This window comes from Triticum dicoccoides, chromosome 7B (genome assembly GCF_002162155.2).
Source record: "Triticum dicoccoides isolate Atlit2015 ecotype Zavitan chromosome 7B, WEW_v2.0, whole genome shotgun sequence".
NCBI lineage: Eukaryota > Viridiplantae > Streptophyta > Magnoliopsida > Poales > Poaceae > Triticum > Triticum dicoccoides.
In genome coordinates this window covers 480,648,638-480,663,292 of record NC_041393.1, presented here as the reverse complement: position 1 = coordinate 480,663,292, position 14,655 = coordinate 480,648,638, and the positions used below count along the sequence as shown (strand labels likewise).

The 14,655-nt window shown below is 42.6% G+C and overlaps 1 protein-coding gene and 1 long non-coding RNA gene across 7 annotated transcripts; both read right to left on the bottom strand.

Annotated features, from left to right (window-relative positions):
* Positions 1-328: 328 nt before the first annotated feature.
* LOC119338277 (GTP-binding nuclear protein Ran-3) lies at positions 329-3,007 on the bottom strand. Its single transcript, XM_037610569.1, has 7 exons — positions 2,715-3,007; positions 2,413-2,539; positions 2,164-2,281; positions 1,318-1,407; positions 1,030-1,209; positions 810-887; positions 329-697 (listed from the first exon to the last, which is right to left on the bottom strand). The coding sequence occupies exons 1-7, from the start codon at positions 2,715-2,717 to the stop codon at positions 625-627; spliced, it is 669 nt and encodes a 222-aa protein (XP_037466466.1). The 5' UTR covers positions 2,718-3,007; the 3' UTR covers positions 329-624.
* A 545-nt stretch (positions 3,008-3,552) lies between these two features.
* Positions 3,553-14,394, bottom strand: LOC119337116. 6 transcript variants are annotated; one of them, XR_005163038.1, is made up of 8 exons: positions 13,717-14,394; positions 12,220-13,599; positions 10,601-12,041; positions 7,508-7,746; positions 6,973-7,006; positions 6,760-6,876; positions 4,017-5,708; positions 3,553-3,895 (listed from the first exon to the last, which is right to left on the bottom strand). It is a non-coding gene; the product is annotated as an uncharacterized LOC119337116 (long non-coding RNA). The 6 variants fall into 6 exon arrangements; XR_005163035.1 differs by having other exon boundaries at positions 6,973-7,746; XR_005163037.1 differs by having other exon boundaries at positions 6,760-7,006.
* Positions 14,395-14,655: the final 261 nt, after the last annotated feature.

Below are 14,655 nucleotides of genomic sequence, written 5' to 3'. Positions count from 1 at the left end.
TCAAAAAATTCAGAGTGACCTAGAAAATGTGCACCATTTTTGGCAGAGGTTCTGGACCAAAACAAAAATGATGAACATTTATGAAGGGCATTTTGGATTCATTGAAAAAGATTATAGTAAACCCTAGTTGCTAAGGAGGGGGGGTGCTGGGGGTTCTGTCATCCCCAATTCAACTTAAATAAAATTTAAACATGATGCAACAAAATGCAAACACTAGACAGCACCAGAAGCTAGGGATGTGACAGTACTAGTGAATAGTTTCATAACTTCAAACGAATATTAAATGCGAAGGAACTTATCCACAAACTTTAAACTAAATTCATGTAATGCAAAGCAAGCTTTCGAGCTTTCAAGCTTTCTTTAGATTTTTCTAATGAAGACCACACTCCAGAATGGTAAAGAAACCGATTAACCTTCACATTCGTTCGGTTTTGACAAGCACTCAGACAAAGAAATCTCAGACCAACTACCACTGAGAAAAGCATGGAACTATCGCACAAACCATCGTCATCAGATGCCTACTGAATGTCTGATACGGATACAGAAGTCTCACTTCTTATAAGAGTTTGATTGAAACTATATATGCTGCTATTAAACTAGGCACAGAGCCTCCGATTGATCAGCTCAGTCCATGATGTTGTCATCATCGTCATCCGGGAGGGGCATTGCCGCCGCAGCTGCTATCTCTGCCTCAATCCTGTATACAAAAGAGTTTCCCAGCATAAGAGATCAACGCAACATCACAAGGATGCAGTTTCATCAGAGGAAGTACAAGTAGTAGCCTTTAGAGTAGTGCATTGTTCACTCACTGTTGCTGTGCGGCGAGGTCGACGGTCACGTCGGCAGGGAGGAGGGCCGTCTCCTCGACGAACCGGAGCGTCATGTCCCTGCAATCGCAGTCATATATCTTATTAATTTGATTGTTCAGAATGAGCATATAACGTTACCCTATTTTGGTTGGAAAGGAGAATCTGTGTAGCACTGAGACAGTTGTGGTAAAGGTTGTGCGATGCAGCAGAAATGAGTTACCCTGAGAGCTTCCTTGCAAGGTAGAGGAAAGGCTTCTCGAAGTTGTAGTTGCTCTTGGCAGAGATCTCGTAGTACTGGAGGTTCTTCTTCCTGTGAAAGGTCACCATCTTGGCTTTCACCTGCCGGTTCTTCACGTCCACCTTGTTGCCGCACAGGACGATCGGGATGTTCTCGCACACCCTGATTGCAACAAAGGATAATTTAAGAGATGTGTCAGGTCAATTCAGGACAACTAATGAAATAGTAACTAGGTGGAGACTGGAGATATTCTGGGAGAGCATACTCTACCTGCAGATGTCTCTGTGCCAGGTGGGGACGTTCTTGTAGGTGAGTCGGGAGGTGACATCGAACATGATGATTGCGCACTGGCCATGGATGCTGAAAAACAGAAGGAGAAAGTAAGAATCCACTGTCAATGCGCACCGGCCAAAACAATGGCAGCACAAGTTTCTTGTTTTTTTGAAACGAGAGCACAAGACAAGGTATGAACCATTGTGGTCGATGACCATGCCATCTTATTTGCTTTGCTAGAAATCACAAACTCTTAACAACAGACCCTATAGTCTTACTCCTATAGTTGCTGCATGTAATCTAGTCAAACTCTCTAAGCTGCTGCAAAGCACTACCTGATGCTTACGGTAATAAGTAAGATGAGTGCTCTTGAAGAAGGCCAAACAATTAATTCCTAAGAAGCAGGCAGACAAGCTCCAAATGTGCTCTAAATACCAATGCACATGGCTCACCCGTTAAAACATCTGAACTTACTAGTATGCAGAACCATGAGTGCAGTAAGTGGTATTCCAAAACTCTGAATCAAGAATTTTGGCCTGCAGTAATGTCTACTTGTTTCTCGCAACTAATGCAAGTGATCAATTGGATACCATATCAGATGAATGAACAAGATAATACTAGTAACATCGACAAACAAGGCCTGCAGTACTAATCGGTGTAAATGTCACTATAACCAACAAGAGTACTGATTGTTCCTAGGCCAGGAATTTGGAAGCCCCATCAACTTTGCAGGTGCTAAAAGATAACTGAAAGTCTGAACCATGATCGGACGTAGATAGCATCATCTAACCATAGATTCAACGTATATAGTTGCGACTAGCTGGTTGATTTCAAGGATCTTACTAGTATCCGTCACGGAGGCCACCGAACTTCTCCTGCCCGGCGGTGTCCCAGCAGTAGAACCTGATCTTGCCGTGGCTCGTCTGGAAGTCCAGCGGCCGCACCTCCACGCCGATCGTCGCTGCAAAACACCGTTCAGATCAACAACAACAGTCAGCGACATCAAAGGCAACATCATCATTCAACAGAAACACGAGATGCGACCGAGAGGTGGGAAGGAAGCAAACTAGAATCGTCAGCAGGTTCACTTACGTTCGTACTTCTTCTCGAACTCCCCGGTGACGTGCCTCTTCACGAACGTCGTCTTGCCGGTGCCGCCGTCGCCGACGAGGACGAGCTTGAAGCTGGGGTAGTCCACGGGCGGGGTGTTGGGGAGAGCCTGCACGCGTAATTCGTTCAGAATCGGAAATCGAAACCCATCAATCGGGCAAAACTAAGAGGCGCAAACCACGAGCAGAATCTAGAACAGCGGAAGCGCAGAAACCGCCTCGAAATTCGTCGGAAAGCAACCGCCTCGAAACAGATACGAGAAGGAGTCGAGGAGATCCACGCACCATTGCGGCCGAAGCCTCCGGAGCAGGAACCTGCGCTGGCGTCGGCGGGGCGGGGCGGAGCGAATCGGCGGGGCGGAGGGGTTCGGAGAGGGAGAGCGACGGGCTTCGGCGGCGATGCGAGCGCGCGTGTCTGACGGACGAGGGAGAGGGGCCGCCGCGGCCGCGGTATATATATGGCGTCGTCCGCTTCGATTCTAAGCTACCACCTGCGAGCCGCGGTTGCCGGTGGCCGCCATGGCTTAGCTTGAGACCTAAGCAGGCTTTCCCACCGTGCGATGTGAACGTACACGTGATCCAGGCCGTCCATCTGTGTGTCGGTCGGTTGTTAGCGTGGGATGTAAGCTGTGTCGCGTGCGGCGCGACGCGACTCGTCCAGGGCCAGTCGAGACCGGTACGGGAAATTAGTAGCGTCGCCTTCACGCAGTCCCGGCGCTTCGGCATTGCCTTGACTCCGGTCTTCCAAGGTTTGAAAATAGCGTTCTGAAAAGTGGAAATAGCGTAAGTTTATAAAAATACAGAATCGTTTTTCTATAGATATACACAAAGATATATCGAAGTGTTATCTAAGAAACACTGCACATTTTTATCTAACTAGTAGAATGCCCGTGTGTTGCTACGGGCCTTTTTTGAGTATTCATACTTACCAGTGAACATTTTTTAGTAGATAAACTCCAATGAGACCCCGTCATATATCACTCCAAGTGACAACGGTTTTTTAGCGAGAAAAGAACTTGTAACTCACGCATGATCAAACGTTGCAACAGTCGTCAGTACTCGAAAGAGTGACTTCATGCCCATAAAAATTACATATGAGTCCAACACCAAGTGATTTGTTGTAATATGATACTTTTTACCCACATATGTGTATCTACTTGAAACAGTTTACACCATCATTCACAAGGAAGGCCTAGCAGAAGGTTTAGAGAACCTATTTGGCCACTTATCAATGGAGGAACTTTACTAATGCAATTCAGCAACATGAAGTACATGCACACGGTAAAATCTATAATCAATTAAAAAATATACAAAATGCTTTTTTTGTTTGTCTTTGTTACTTTGCCTCTCCTCTGGTGCTTAGCATGGCCAATGCAATCAGCCCCAAGGAGAAGCATTCCTTCGATGGAAGTACACTTTTCTCAACTCAACCTCCTTGCCGTGATGGTCTGTCGATACTGTTTCACCTGCAATATTTTGATCGTGCCAATGTCATTATAAGTTTACAACAGTTGCATGGGGTCATTAGGATAATGAGGTTAAAGAAATGTGTGTAGTTTGTCAGGAAAAGGTCGTTGTGGGTCCTACTTGGCCATCTTCTTGTAGTGGATTGTAATGCTGAAGGGAGCCCATTCTCCACTGTCAGAGGCCACCAGGTAGCCGACGACATCGACGCTCGGTAACTCTAGCCCAACCGCCGCTACCTATGCATTGCCAAAGAATAAAGAAGACACTGTCAAACATTTGTTATATTTCATAAATGTGAGTTAAATCTTTTTCATGCTTAGTTCCTCCTCGGCGGTTGTCATATCCCTTCAAACCATCTTCTACTTAAGAAGACAAGTGGCATATTTTTCTCCACCCTTCCTTCCCCTCTACATCTGCTCTCTTCATCCGCACTTTCATCCTTGGCAGGTTATCTCTTCAATCCTCCTCTAATTTTGAGAAGACAAGTCACATGTTTTTCTCCACCCCTCGTTTTCCTACACATCATCCACCTTTCTCTAGCACTGTTGCCGTTTCAAAATATTTCATCTTGCTCTACAATCTTAAAAGGAACATTATCTTGAAAGCATAGGGAAATTTTCTATCTGGTATGCTTTCCGTAATAGGAGCAGCACCGCATATCATGAACTTGGAGCAAGATAAGCAATAGGACATGAAGCATTAAAACAAACATCAGACGATATATGTAAGTGATGTCGAATGTACATAGGTGGCCAAAAATTGGAAATTTTAGTTGAAATTATTTCCTTTTTAAGCGCCCATTTGTTTCAACGGAACAAAAATAACAATAAGATAACAAAAAATATAAATAGACATCGAATGACAAAAAGTGTCTTCATCTTCCTTGCCCTTCATCGCTAACCACATTGCACCCCTTTGTTATGTTCATCCTTGTCACTCATCTACTTCATCGCTAATGCAAGAACACCGGATCAGCAATCAGACCATTCCATCACAAGGTGTAGTAATAAAAATAAAATAAATGGAATGCAACAATTATATAGAGAAAGCTAACCTGAATGCCAGCATAGCTACACAGGTAGAAATCAAACTCGAAATCTTGGCAAATATGTGAATAGAGCAATTTAAGGACATCAAGATTAAATAAGATGAACTGCCACAATAGAAAATGAAAAGGCTAATGCACTCAAACAACTACTTCAACCTAAACATGGAACAAAACAACTCGTCTAACACACACATACAATAATTGAACACTAAGTTATTGTTTAACATGGAGAAAGTGGAAAAATATCTCAGTCAAAAACAGAACTCGCACCTGAATAAGCATGGTGAATTAAATATCTTCAGAAAGAGGCCACTCCTTCACACAGTAACAGGCCATTGTTATTCGTTCGGCTAGCAAAAGATTATCCATATATTTCTTGAGCACACAAAGGGCATGTAAGTAATGCTAACTTTAGAAAATGCTAATGTGCACAAAATCATTTTTTGTAGATAATATGTTACAAATCAAACCAATCTTTTTAGGGTTCTATTATGAATCCAACAAGCTAGAGAATATACCAGGGTTTTTTTCCTTATAGAGTGGAGGCACAGTAGAGGAAATTGACATGATTTTTTGTAGCAATTCCATATAGAGCAGTTCACTGACTTAACCTGGTCTTCCTCCATCTCCCTTGGGTCACCTTGTCGTGCTCAGCAATCATCGACAGACGCTTGGCCGCAACCGTGTGCAGCCGTACACCAGAGCCAATGCAAAGATGAGAGTAGAACTGAGATATTTACGCGGGTGTCGCGCTCCACGCGGTCCTTGATATTTAAAATATCCTTCATAAGTATCATCCAACACACAATACAAACATGACAACTCCTTCTATCAAAGTTGTACAAAAAAGCCGGAGTAATCGCAAATTAAACGTCTCTGAGAAAATATGGAGCAAATGGAAATTAAACACAATGGAAAATTATATAAGTTATTAAGGTTATGATTTCTTTACGCATCTATTGAGAAGTAGTGTAAAGTACTGTCTAACTCCACGGATTTACAATTGTGTTACTATTAAGTCCAGTGTGACTGATGAGCAATAGTAGAGCGGTGGTGACACAGTGTTGACATGGAGTAAGGGATGTTTGCAACCATATGAGAAAAAAATATGAAGATCCATTGATAAAGGATCTAAAGTCTTATCAACAACCTGCGAACTGCAATGCGAGAAGATGCAGCAAGAAAAAGGAGATGTCCTGTGGAAGGTTTTGTGTCTGGCACTCATGGTAATTTCTATTATCGTTTTAAGTAATATTTGTATTATTTGTAGGCATTTTTCGTGCTTGATTGGAAACGTTCCAGGTGGTTAAAATTTTTCAAAGTGGAAAAAGTTGAACGTTTTTATTTACTGACAGGCTCGGTTTGTCTAATTATCAAGATGAATCATTTTTGCAGCGGCGATGGAACAAAAAGGAAATATACATTCAAGCGAGCAGCAATTTTTTATAGATGGAACACTCAGTCAAGAGTGGTTACTGAAACACGGAACATGTACTTGTTGAAGCAAATCACTTTTCTTGTAGTTTTAACTTCTAGCATCACATTGAAACTCGTAGGTTGGACAGGTAGAAGTAAGTTAGCTTGTGCAATTCATAGAGTACACATGGCAGTCATATTGGCATTACAGATCAAATAGCAACAGTCTGAAGCCATATAGAGGGAACATAGTGTTACACCATCAGTACAGAAGATACACTGGTGCCTACTGAGACCATTAGTACAGAAGATACACTGGAACGTACTAAGTTTTCATTATTACAACTAAGAAAACGATAGCAAAAGGTAGAAAGGATTTCTTCTTAGAAGAGGAAATACCTTATTAGCCTGTAGAAGTGTAGTGGGTGTTCTCGCAGTAGATAAAAGAGAGCTAGCTTCTGAATATTCTGTATGATCAGCTGACCGTTGATTGCTGCTATTATCTTGCTCATTTGCCTGAATAATGAATGTAGTAAACACTTATAACACTCACATGAGTTATCACATAAGCAGCACCTAAAAATGAAGGGGAGGATATTGATTACTGATTACCTCTTCCCATCTGTAACACTACTCCAGGGACCTCCTTTATAAAAAATAAGAAGGAATATTATTCCAGATTTTTTTTAGTGCAGTCATTTTGCAAGGACCATACAATTTAGGGTAGTTCTGCAACTTGCTTTATAAGAAATAAAAAGGAATGTTATTCCAGACTTTTTTAGTGCAATCATTGTGCAAAGAGCATACAATTTATGGCAGTTCCGCAACTTGCTTTATAAGAAATAAAAAGGAATGTTATTCCAGACTTTTTTAGTGCAATCATTTTGCAAAGAGCATACAATTTATGGCAGTTCCGCAACTCTTTTTTGTGCATAAATGTTACAAAAACATTTAGTAACTTTTTGATGGAACTTCTAGTAGTATCTTAATTATGTGTTTAGCCAATCCCTAATGAAGAGTGACATAAAACATGTCATTGCCTACTTTTGCTATATCTTGGCGGAATCCATTTCACGCATAGAAAGTTCAATTTTATTAGCGAGCTTTAGTTCAAGAAAATCTGCACAATCAAGTTCCATTGAAATACCTCCAATTGACCTTCACAATATTTTAACTTGCAAAGGATGTATGCAATAACCAGCTTCTTGTCAGGCTGGTGGCAAGCCACAAACAACATGGAAGATCGGCAAAATTCAACAACCAACGGAGCCTCGGCTAACTGCAAAAGCCCACCAGATCCAGAGAGCTCAGGGGAGGGGACGATGGTAGCGGCAGCCGGAAGAAGTAGTGATGGCAGTGATAGACATGCACCACTATCTCTCTCATCTACATACAACAGATATTAAGTATTGGTTCAAGGAATCAATTCACACAAGTACGACGACTTCAAAGAACACACTCCTCATTTGATTACAGCGTAGTGACCTAAAGAAATTAAAATTATGGATATAAAACAGTGTCCTACCAATGTTTTAATTTTTACAGATTCCATGGTTCATTTCTTCACTAAGGACCTGTTGTTAGATAAGCAACAAGTTGTTAGCTTCACGTGAAGGCAATTAATATTCGATAACAGGGTGATAAGAAAAAGCACGCCTGTTAGTCCAGAACTCTGTTTTCTTTTTCTTAATCAGGTACTGAATAGATTTGTGACATATACCCCCAAACATATGGTTGTGGGAGCATAGAAAAAATTCATTAGGAAATCTTAACATGTTTTCACCAATATCAACAACAACAACAACAAAGCCTTTAGTCCCAAACAAGTTGGGGTAGGCTAGAGGTGAAACCCATAAGATCTCGCAACCAACTCATGGCTCTGGCACATGGATAGCAAGCTTCCACGCACCCCTGTCCATAGCTAGCTCTTTGTCGATACTCCAATCCTTCAGGTCTCTCTTAACGGACTCCTCCCATGTCAAAATCGGTCGACCCCGCCCTCTCTTGACATTCTTCGCACGCTTTAGCCGTCCGCTATGCACTGGAGCTTCTGGAGGCCTGCGCTGAATATGCCCAAACCATCTCAAACGATGTTGGACAAGCTTCTCCTCAATTGATGCTACCCCAACTCTATCTCGTATATCATCATTCCGGACTCGATCCTTCCTCGTGTGGCCACACATCCATCTCAACATACGCATCTCCGCCACACCTAACTGTTGAACATGTCGCCTTTTAGTCGGCCAACACTCCGCGCCATACAACATTGCGGGTCGAACCGCCGTCCTGTAGAACTTGCCTTTTAGCTTTTGTGGCACTCTCTTGTCACAGAGAATGCCAGAAGCTTGGCGCCACTTCATCCATCCGGCTTTGATTCGATGGTTCACATCTTCATCAATACCCCCATCCTCCTGCAACATTGACCCCAAATACCGAAAGGTGTCCTTCCGAGGTACCACCTGGCCATCAAGGCTAACCTCCTCCTCCTCACAGCTAGTAGTACTGAAACCGCACATCATGTACTCGGTTTTAGTTCTACTAAGCCTAAACCCTTTCGATTCCAAGGTTTGTCTCCATAACTCTAACTTCCTATTTACCCCCGTCCGACTATCGTCAACTAGCACCACATCATCCGCAAAGAGCATACACCATGGGATATCTCCTTGTATACCCCTTGTGACCTCATCCATCACCAATGCAAAAAGATAAGGGCTCAAAGCTGACCCCTGATGCAGTCCTATCTTAATCGGGAAGTCATCGGTGTCGACATCACTTGTTCGAACACTTGTCACAACATTATTGTACATGTCCTTGATGAGGGACTTTGTGTTTCTCCAAGGCCCACCACATGACATTCCGCGGTATCTTATCATAGGCCTTCTCCAAGTCAATGAACACCATATGCAAGTCCTTCTTATGCTCCCTATATCTCTCCATAAGTTGTCGTACCAAGAAAATGGCTTCCATGGTCGACCTCCCAGGCATGAAACCAAACTGATTTTTGGTCACGCTTGTCATTCTTCTTAAGCGGTGCTCAATGACTCTCTCCCATAGCTTCATTGTATGGCTCATCAGCTTAATTCCACGGTAATTAGTACAACTCTGAACATCCCCCTTGTTCTTGAAGATTGGTACTAATATACTCCGTCTCCATTCTTCTGGCATCTTGTTTGCCCGAAAAATGAGGTTGAAAAGCTTGGTTAGCCATACTATTGCTATGTCCCCGAGACCTTTCCACACCTCAATGGGGATACAATCAGGGCCCATCGCCTTGCCTCCTTTCATCCTTTTTAAAGCCTCCTTCACCTCAGACTCCTGGATGCGCCGCACAAAACGCATGCTGGTCTCATCAAAGGAGTCATTCAGTTCAATGGTAAAACTCTCATTCTCCCCATTGAACAGCTTGTCGAAGTACTCCCGCCATCTATGCTTAATCTCTTCGTCCTTCACCAAGAGTTGGCCTGCTCCGTCCTTGATGCATTTGACTTGGCCAATATCCCTCGTCTTCCTCTCCCGGATCTTAGCCATCTTATAGATGTCCCTTTCACCTTCCTTCGTGCCTAACCGTTGGTAGAGGTCCTCATATGCCCAACCCCTTGCTTCACCAACAGCTCGCTTTGCGGCCTTCTTCGCCATCTTGTACTTCTCTATGTTGTCTGCACTCCTATCCAGGTATAGGCGTCTGAAGCAATCTTTCTTCTCTTTAAGCGCCTTCTGGACATCATCATTCCACCACCATGTTTTCACCAATATATTTAAGGTTAAAATTTATAAGGTAAATGGAATAATATGAATACACAAAACAAAATAAAAAACCAGTCTCAGTGTCCTTAGCTAACTCTAAAGACCATGCTCTACTGCCCAAACAATGACAACTTATTTTTCCCCTTAATCACTCATACATACAAATAGACCATGTACTCGACAATCCCACGAAAAGTACATTTGTCTCTCGAGCAAGAGTAGTACATTTTTATGCATGCTTGTCATTTTGTACCCTTCGTGGAACCATGACAGCTTGCATAATCGTGGCTGGCTAAACCAGTATATCTTCAGTCAAAGCAAACAAAACACACACACATGTATATACAGACATGTCTTATCTAGCAATTGTATGCATATTTGGATAAAACATCCCAAGAACTCGGTACAAACCTTTCAAGGAAAAAAAAACAAAAATATATTGGATATATAAAAGGATAAAGGAGACATCAATGGAGTAAGGGATTGAATGTCTTACCTAAGAGAAATTACAAACAGACAGGAAGCATGTCCTGCAGCGAAAAACATGCATAAAAGGCAAGGACCCTAAAACAAAATAAGAAGATGGCCCAATGGGCAGTCAGTCCCGAACCAATATAAAGATTTGTTTCTTTCCTGCCCTCACAAAACTGCATTATGTGTGCACTTAATATTTATTTCTCCATTAAACATCAGGATCATATTTAGTAAGAAGCAGAGAACATGCACCCATATGTAAATACATTTGAGATTTTGAGTAAACATGATGCGGATTATTTTATGCCTGTAATGAGGAAACTTGAAGATTACACTATTCCTATATGGGAAATTTTACATATCCGGCTGAAACCTACAAACAGAGCAATGGTTTCTATTGTAAAGTAAATTGTCAATCTAAAATGTCAACTCAAATTCAATAAGCATAAATGGGCCATAGTTATATGTCATACATTTAGACTGGGCAACAATAAGAGATCCAACACAAAGAGTCTGCATGTTTTTGCAAGGATACATTGTAGAACAATAGATGATATCTAACATTGATGATACGACAACGTAGATTTTATCTAACATAAACATCTATACAAACAGAGCAAGAGCATGACGAACTGAGATATGCCTTTGCTTATTCTTTTACTCCCAGTGGCAAGCAACATAATATGATCTGAAAGCATTTAGTTTTCAAAAATTCCGATAGCATCGACGTTCCACCATAAATTATTATCGATTGTCAGAGTTCCTCAACACCAAAGAGGGACACGACAGCATAAAAAATTAATGATGAAAGGATAATCAATATACTGCAAAACATTATGAATTGTGCCAACTAATTAGATCTCTTTCAACAGAATTTATAAATTAACAAAAGGATTGTATCTGACCAAATGGCTTGTACATGTATTACATAATTAACGATAACTATACAGAAGTAGAAGAGCAATGCAGATGAAAGGCATGGTAGACATAATAAAAATGTTCAGTTCTGATCACTCGCAACCTCTCAGAAAATCTAGATAGGTGCCTTCCTAACTAAATATGACTTAGAAAAGGAAGATTCACTAATGGAGAAGAAAAAACATCATTGTCATGCGTGCTTGCATATTTGGTTCATTGGACCCAGGTGCTGCTCATAAAAGTGGATTTGCAAGCATTTAAAACCTTCTGCTCTCTGTACCACATTTTAAAGATAGATATACATAACCTTGTGAAAAAAATGTTCATCACATTTTTTCTCTTCCAGATGTTAGATAGATACTACAACCTAACAATTTTTCATAAATCAATTGCAGTAGTTAAAATGCTAATCAATGAATTATAGGTATCAATAGTTAAAATGCAGGTTTGAACGTATCAGCATACCATAGAGACGGAGAAGAAAAGACTTCACCTCAGTCCCCTTATCCTGCCCTTGCTCCTATGTTGATTTGGCACCAGCCTCTCTAGCAGACAAAGAATCCCTGTCAATAACAGCCTCTCAAGTCTCAAAGTACACACTAAGAAAATCCTTATCAAGTAATTTTCTTGTTTCCATAATCGATCATGAACCTACTGTAGCAGCATGACCAGTCAATTCACATTAGTAGTGCACACACAGAAATACATAGCAGATACTCTTACCATCTCTCACACATATGATGGTCACATGTTGTTTGCTTCTGATCATAGGCAGTCCTCTCCCGCAAACAAATACATCTTTACGAATTGGGCTGCATATAATTAGGAGAAAGTTATGGACCTCAAGGTGGTTGCAGAAATTTATCAGTTCAATCTTCCTTCCACCACTGGTAAGACATACGAAAAAATTGCTTAGCTGTGAATTTCATCCAGCATCTAACAAATTCAGAGTAAAACTTGAGAACACAACATCATGTAATTAACTCATACAGGGGACCAAGGTGACAATCGTGGATCAGGAATATAGTAGTAAGGGGACCAAGATGACATTCGTGGCCTCACACAGCCAGTGACGGTGATCTTTGAACCCCACTTATGGGGTCGTGCAATGCAACCACACCACCGGCCATCGGATCGGATCGGAACAGATGGAAATAGAAGAGAATAAGGAAACCAACTCTTCTGGTCCAATTGACCATGGGCGAGCCTCAAGTTGTTGAATCTATACGACCTGACAAAAGAGGATGACATGGGAGGACTAACAAAACAAACAAACGGCCTGACAGGGACATGTATCACGGTGCCCTACAAACAGCAAAAAGTAAATGTGTTTACATGCCATTATTTTCTCTTCCAACTTGTGTGGAAAACAGTGGAGAGACTATCAATTGTCATATTATTATTTTGCACTGATGTAAAAAGGGCAACCTGGTGCATGTAGCTCCCGCTTGCGCAGGGTCCAGGGAAGGGTCCGACCACTTTGGGTCTATAGTACGCAGCCTTTCCCTACATTTCTGTAAGAGGCTGTTTCCAGGACTTGAACCCATGACCTCATGGTCACAAGGCAGCAGCTTTACCACTGCGCCAAGGCTCCCCTTCATTATTTTGCACTGATGTGCCTGAAGAAATTCACCTGTGGACTCGGCTTGCTTGTGACATTTTATCCAATAAAAACACAACTCATGCAAAAATCAGTAACTGGAACCTGCCAAATTTTTTTCAAGAAAATCAATATGACCAAGCATGACACACACACACACATGCTCAATGCCTCCTATGCAGAATTATATAAAAAAAAAAGATTGATTACAAAGATCAGTAATTTGAAGTTCGTTAAGTATGATGCAGAAATCATGAGGCGCGAATGCTTCTGTGTTCTCCCTGAAATTTTCAGATACAAAGAAAAATTATGTTGGCGTACAACAAAGTTAGCCAAAATTGTAAGATATTACTCCTCCTCCATCGACTTTTTCTATAACAAAACACCGAAATACAAACCAAAATTAGGAGAAACAGAATCAGAACCGAACAGTGGGGTTAAGATCGTTGGTCCTGTCGATAGTCTCCTAAAGTTCTCCGTCTGAAATCTGAACCCAATGTCCGCTGCAAACAAAACCACATAAATCACACTTCAGTTAGAGCCAAATCCGCAGCAGTACTACTCTAGGAGAAACGCATGTGTGAGAGGGGATATATGTCAGCGTGTAGGCATGGGCATACTTCACGTTGGGTACCGGATGGAGACCCTGTCCGCGGCGTCGATGAAGTCCAACGTGATGAGGAATTTCATCCCCTCCTTGCGGACCTTGAGCCACTCATCACGCGTCACCATCTTCTACAAATACATGATGGAGGTCGGGGCAGGAGTTGACTGACACCGCGATGATGGCTGTGACGGTCGTGAGAGGGAGGGATGTGTGGGGGAGGGGCAGAATTGAGGCGTTGGCGGTAGAGAAAACCAGGGACAGCCGGACCAGAGGGCCTAGCCGCCGACATGGAACACAAGGAAGAAGCGACACGAAGATTGCGTGCACATTAGGTTTCGGGTGAGGGCAGATACGGGAACGACAACGGCGAGGCCGGAGACGATGAACGCCCGTGCGATCTGGAGAGACGGCTGCAGCCATCCCGACGGCGACGGCGGCGATCCGAGGCGACGAGACGTTGGCGGCGATTCCGACGGCGACGGCGGCGATCCGGATGACGGCGAAGGCAGCGATCCGGGGCGGTGACGGCGGCGATCCGGAGAGGGGTGGCGGCGATCCGGAGGACGTTGGGCTGGTCGACAAGCTCACGTGTGGCGGCGGCACAGGAACCCTAGCGCGTGCGAGGGTATCAAGGAGAGGATGGTTGGGCGAGTCTACTGGATCGAGGGGATCGATCTGCTGTGGGAACGAGGGATCGATCTGTTGTGGGAACGAGGGATCGATCCCAGGGTTTTTTTTCGCACCGGTTTATTTCGATGGAGGGTAGAGCAGAAGTGGTAGGATGACGGAAAAAAAATGATGGGAGGATGACGAAAATAAACCAGCGATATTCACCAAGTGCTCTATTAGGATAGAGATAAATCCAAATAGCCATTTAGTATTAATTAGTGATTAAATATTTAGATAAGTGTCGCACCTGTGGCACCGCCCTGACATTTTTACAACTAAAATT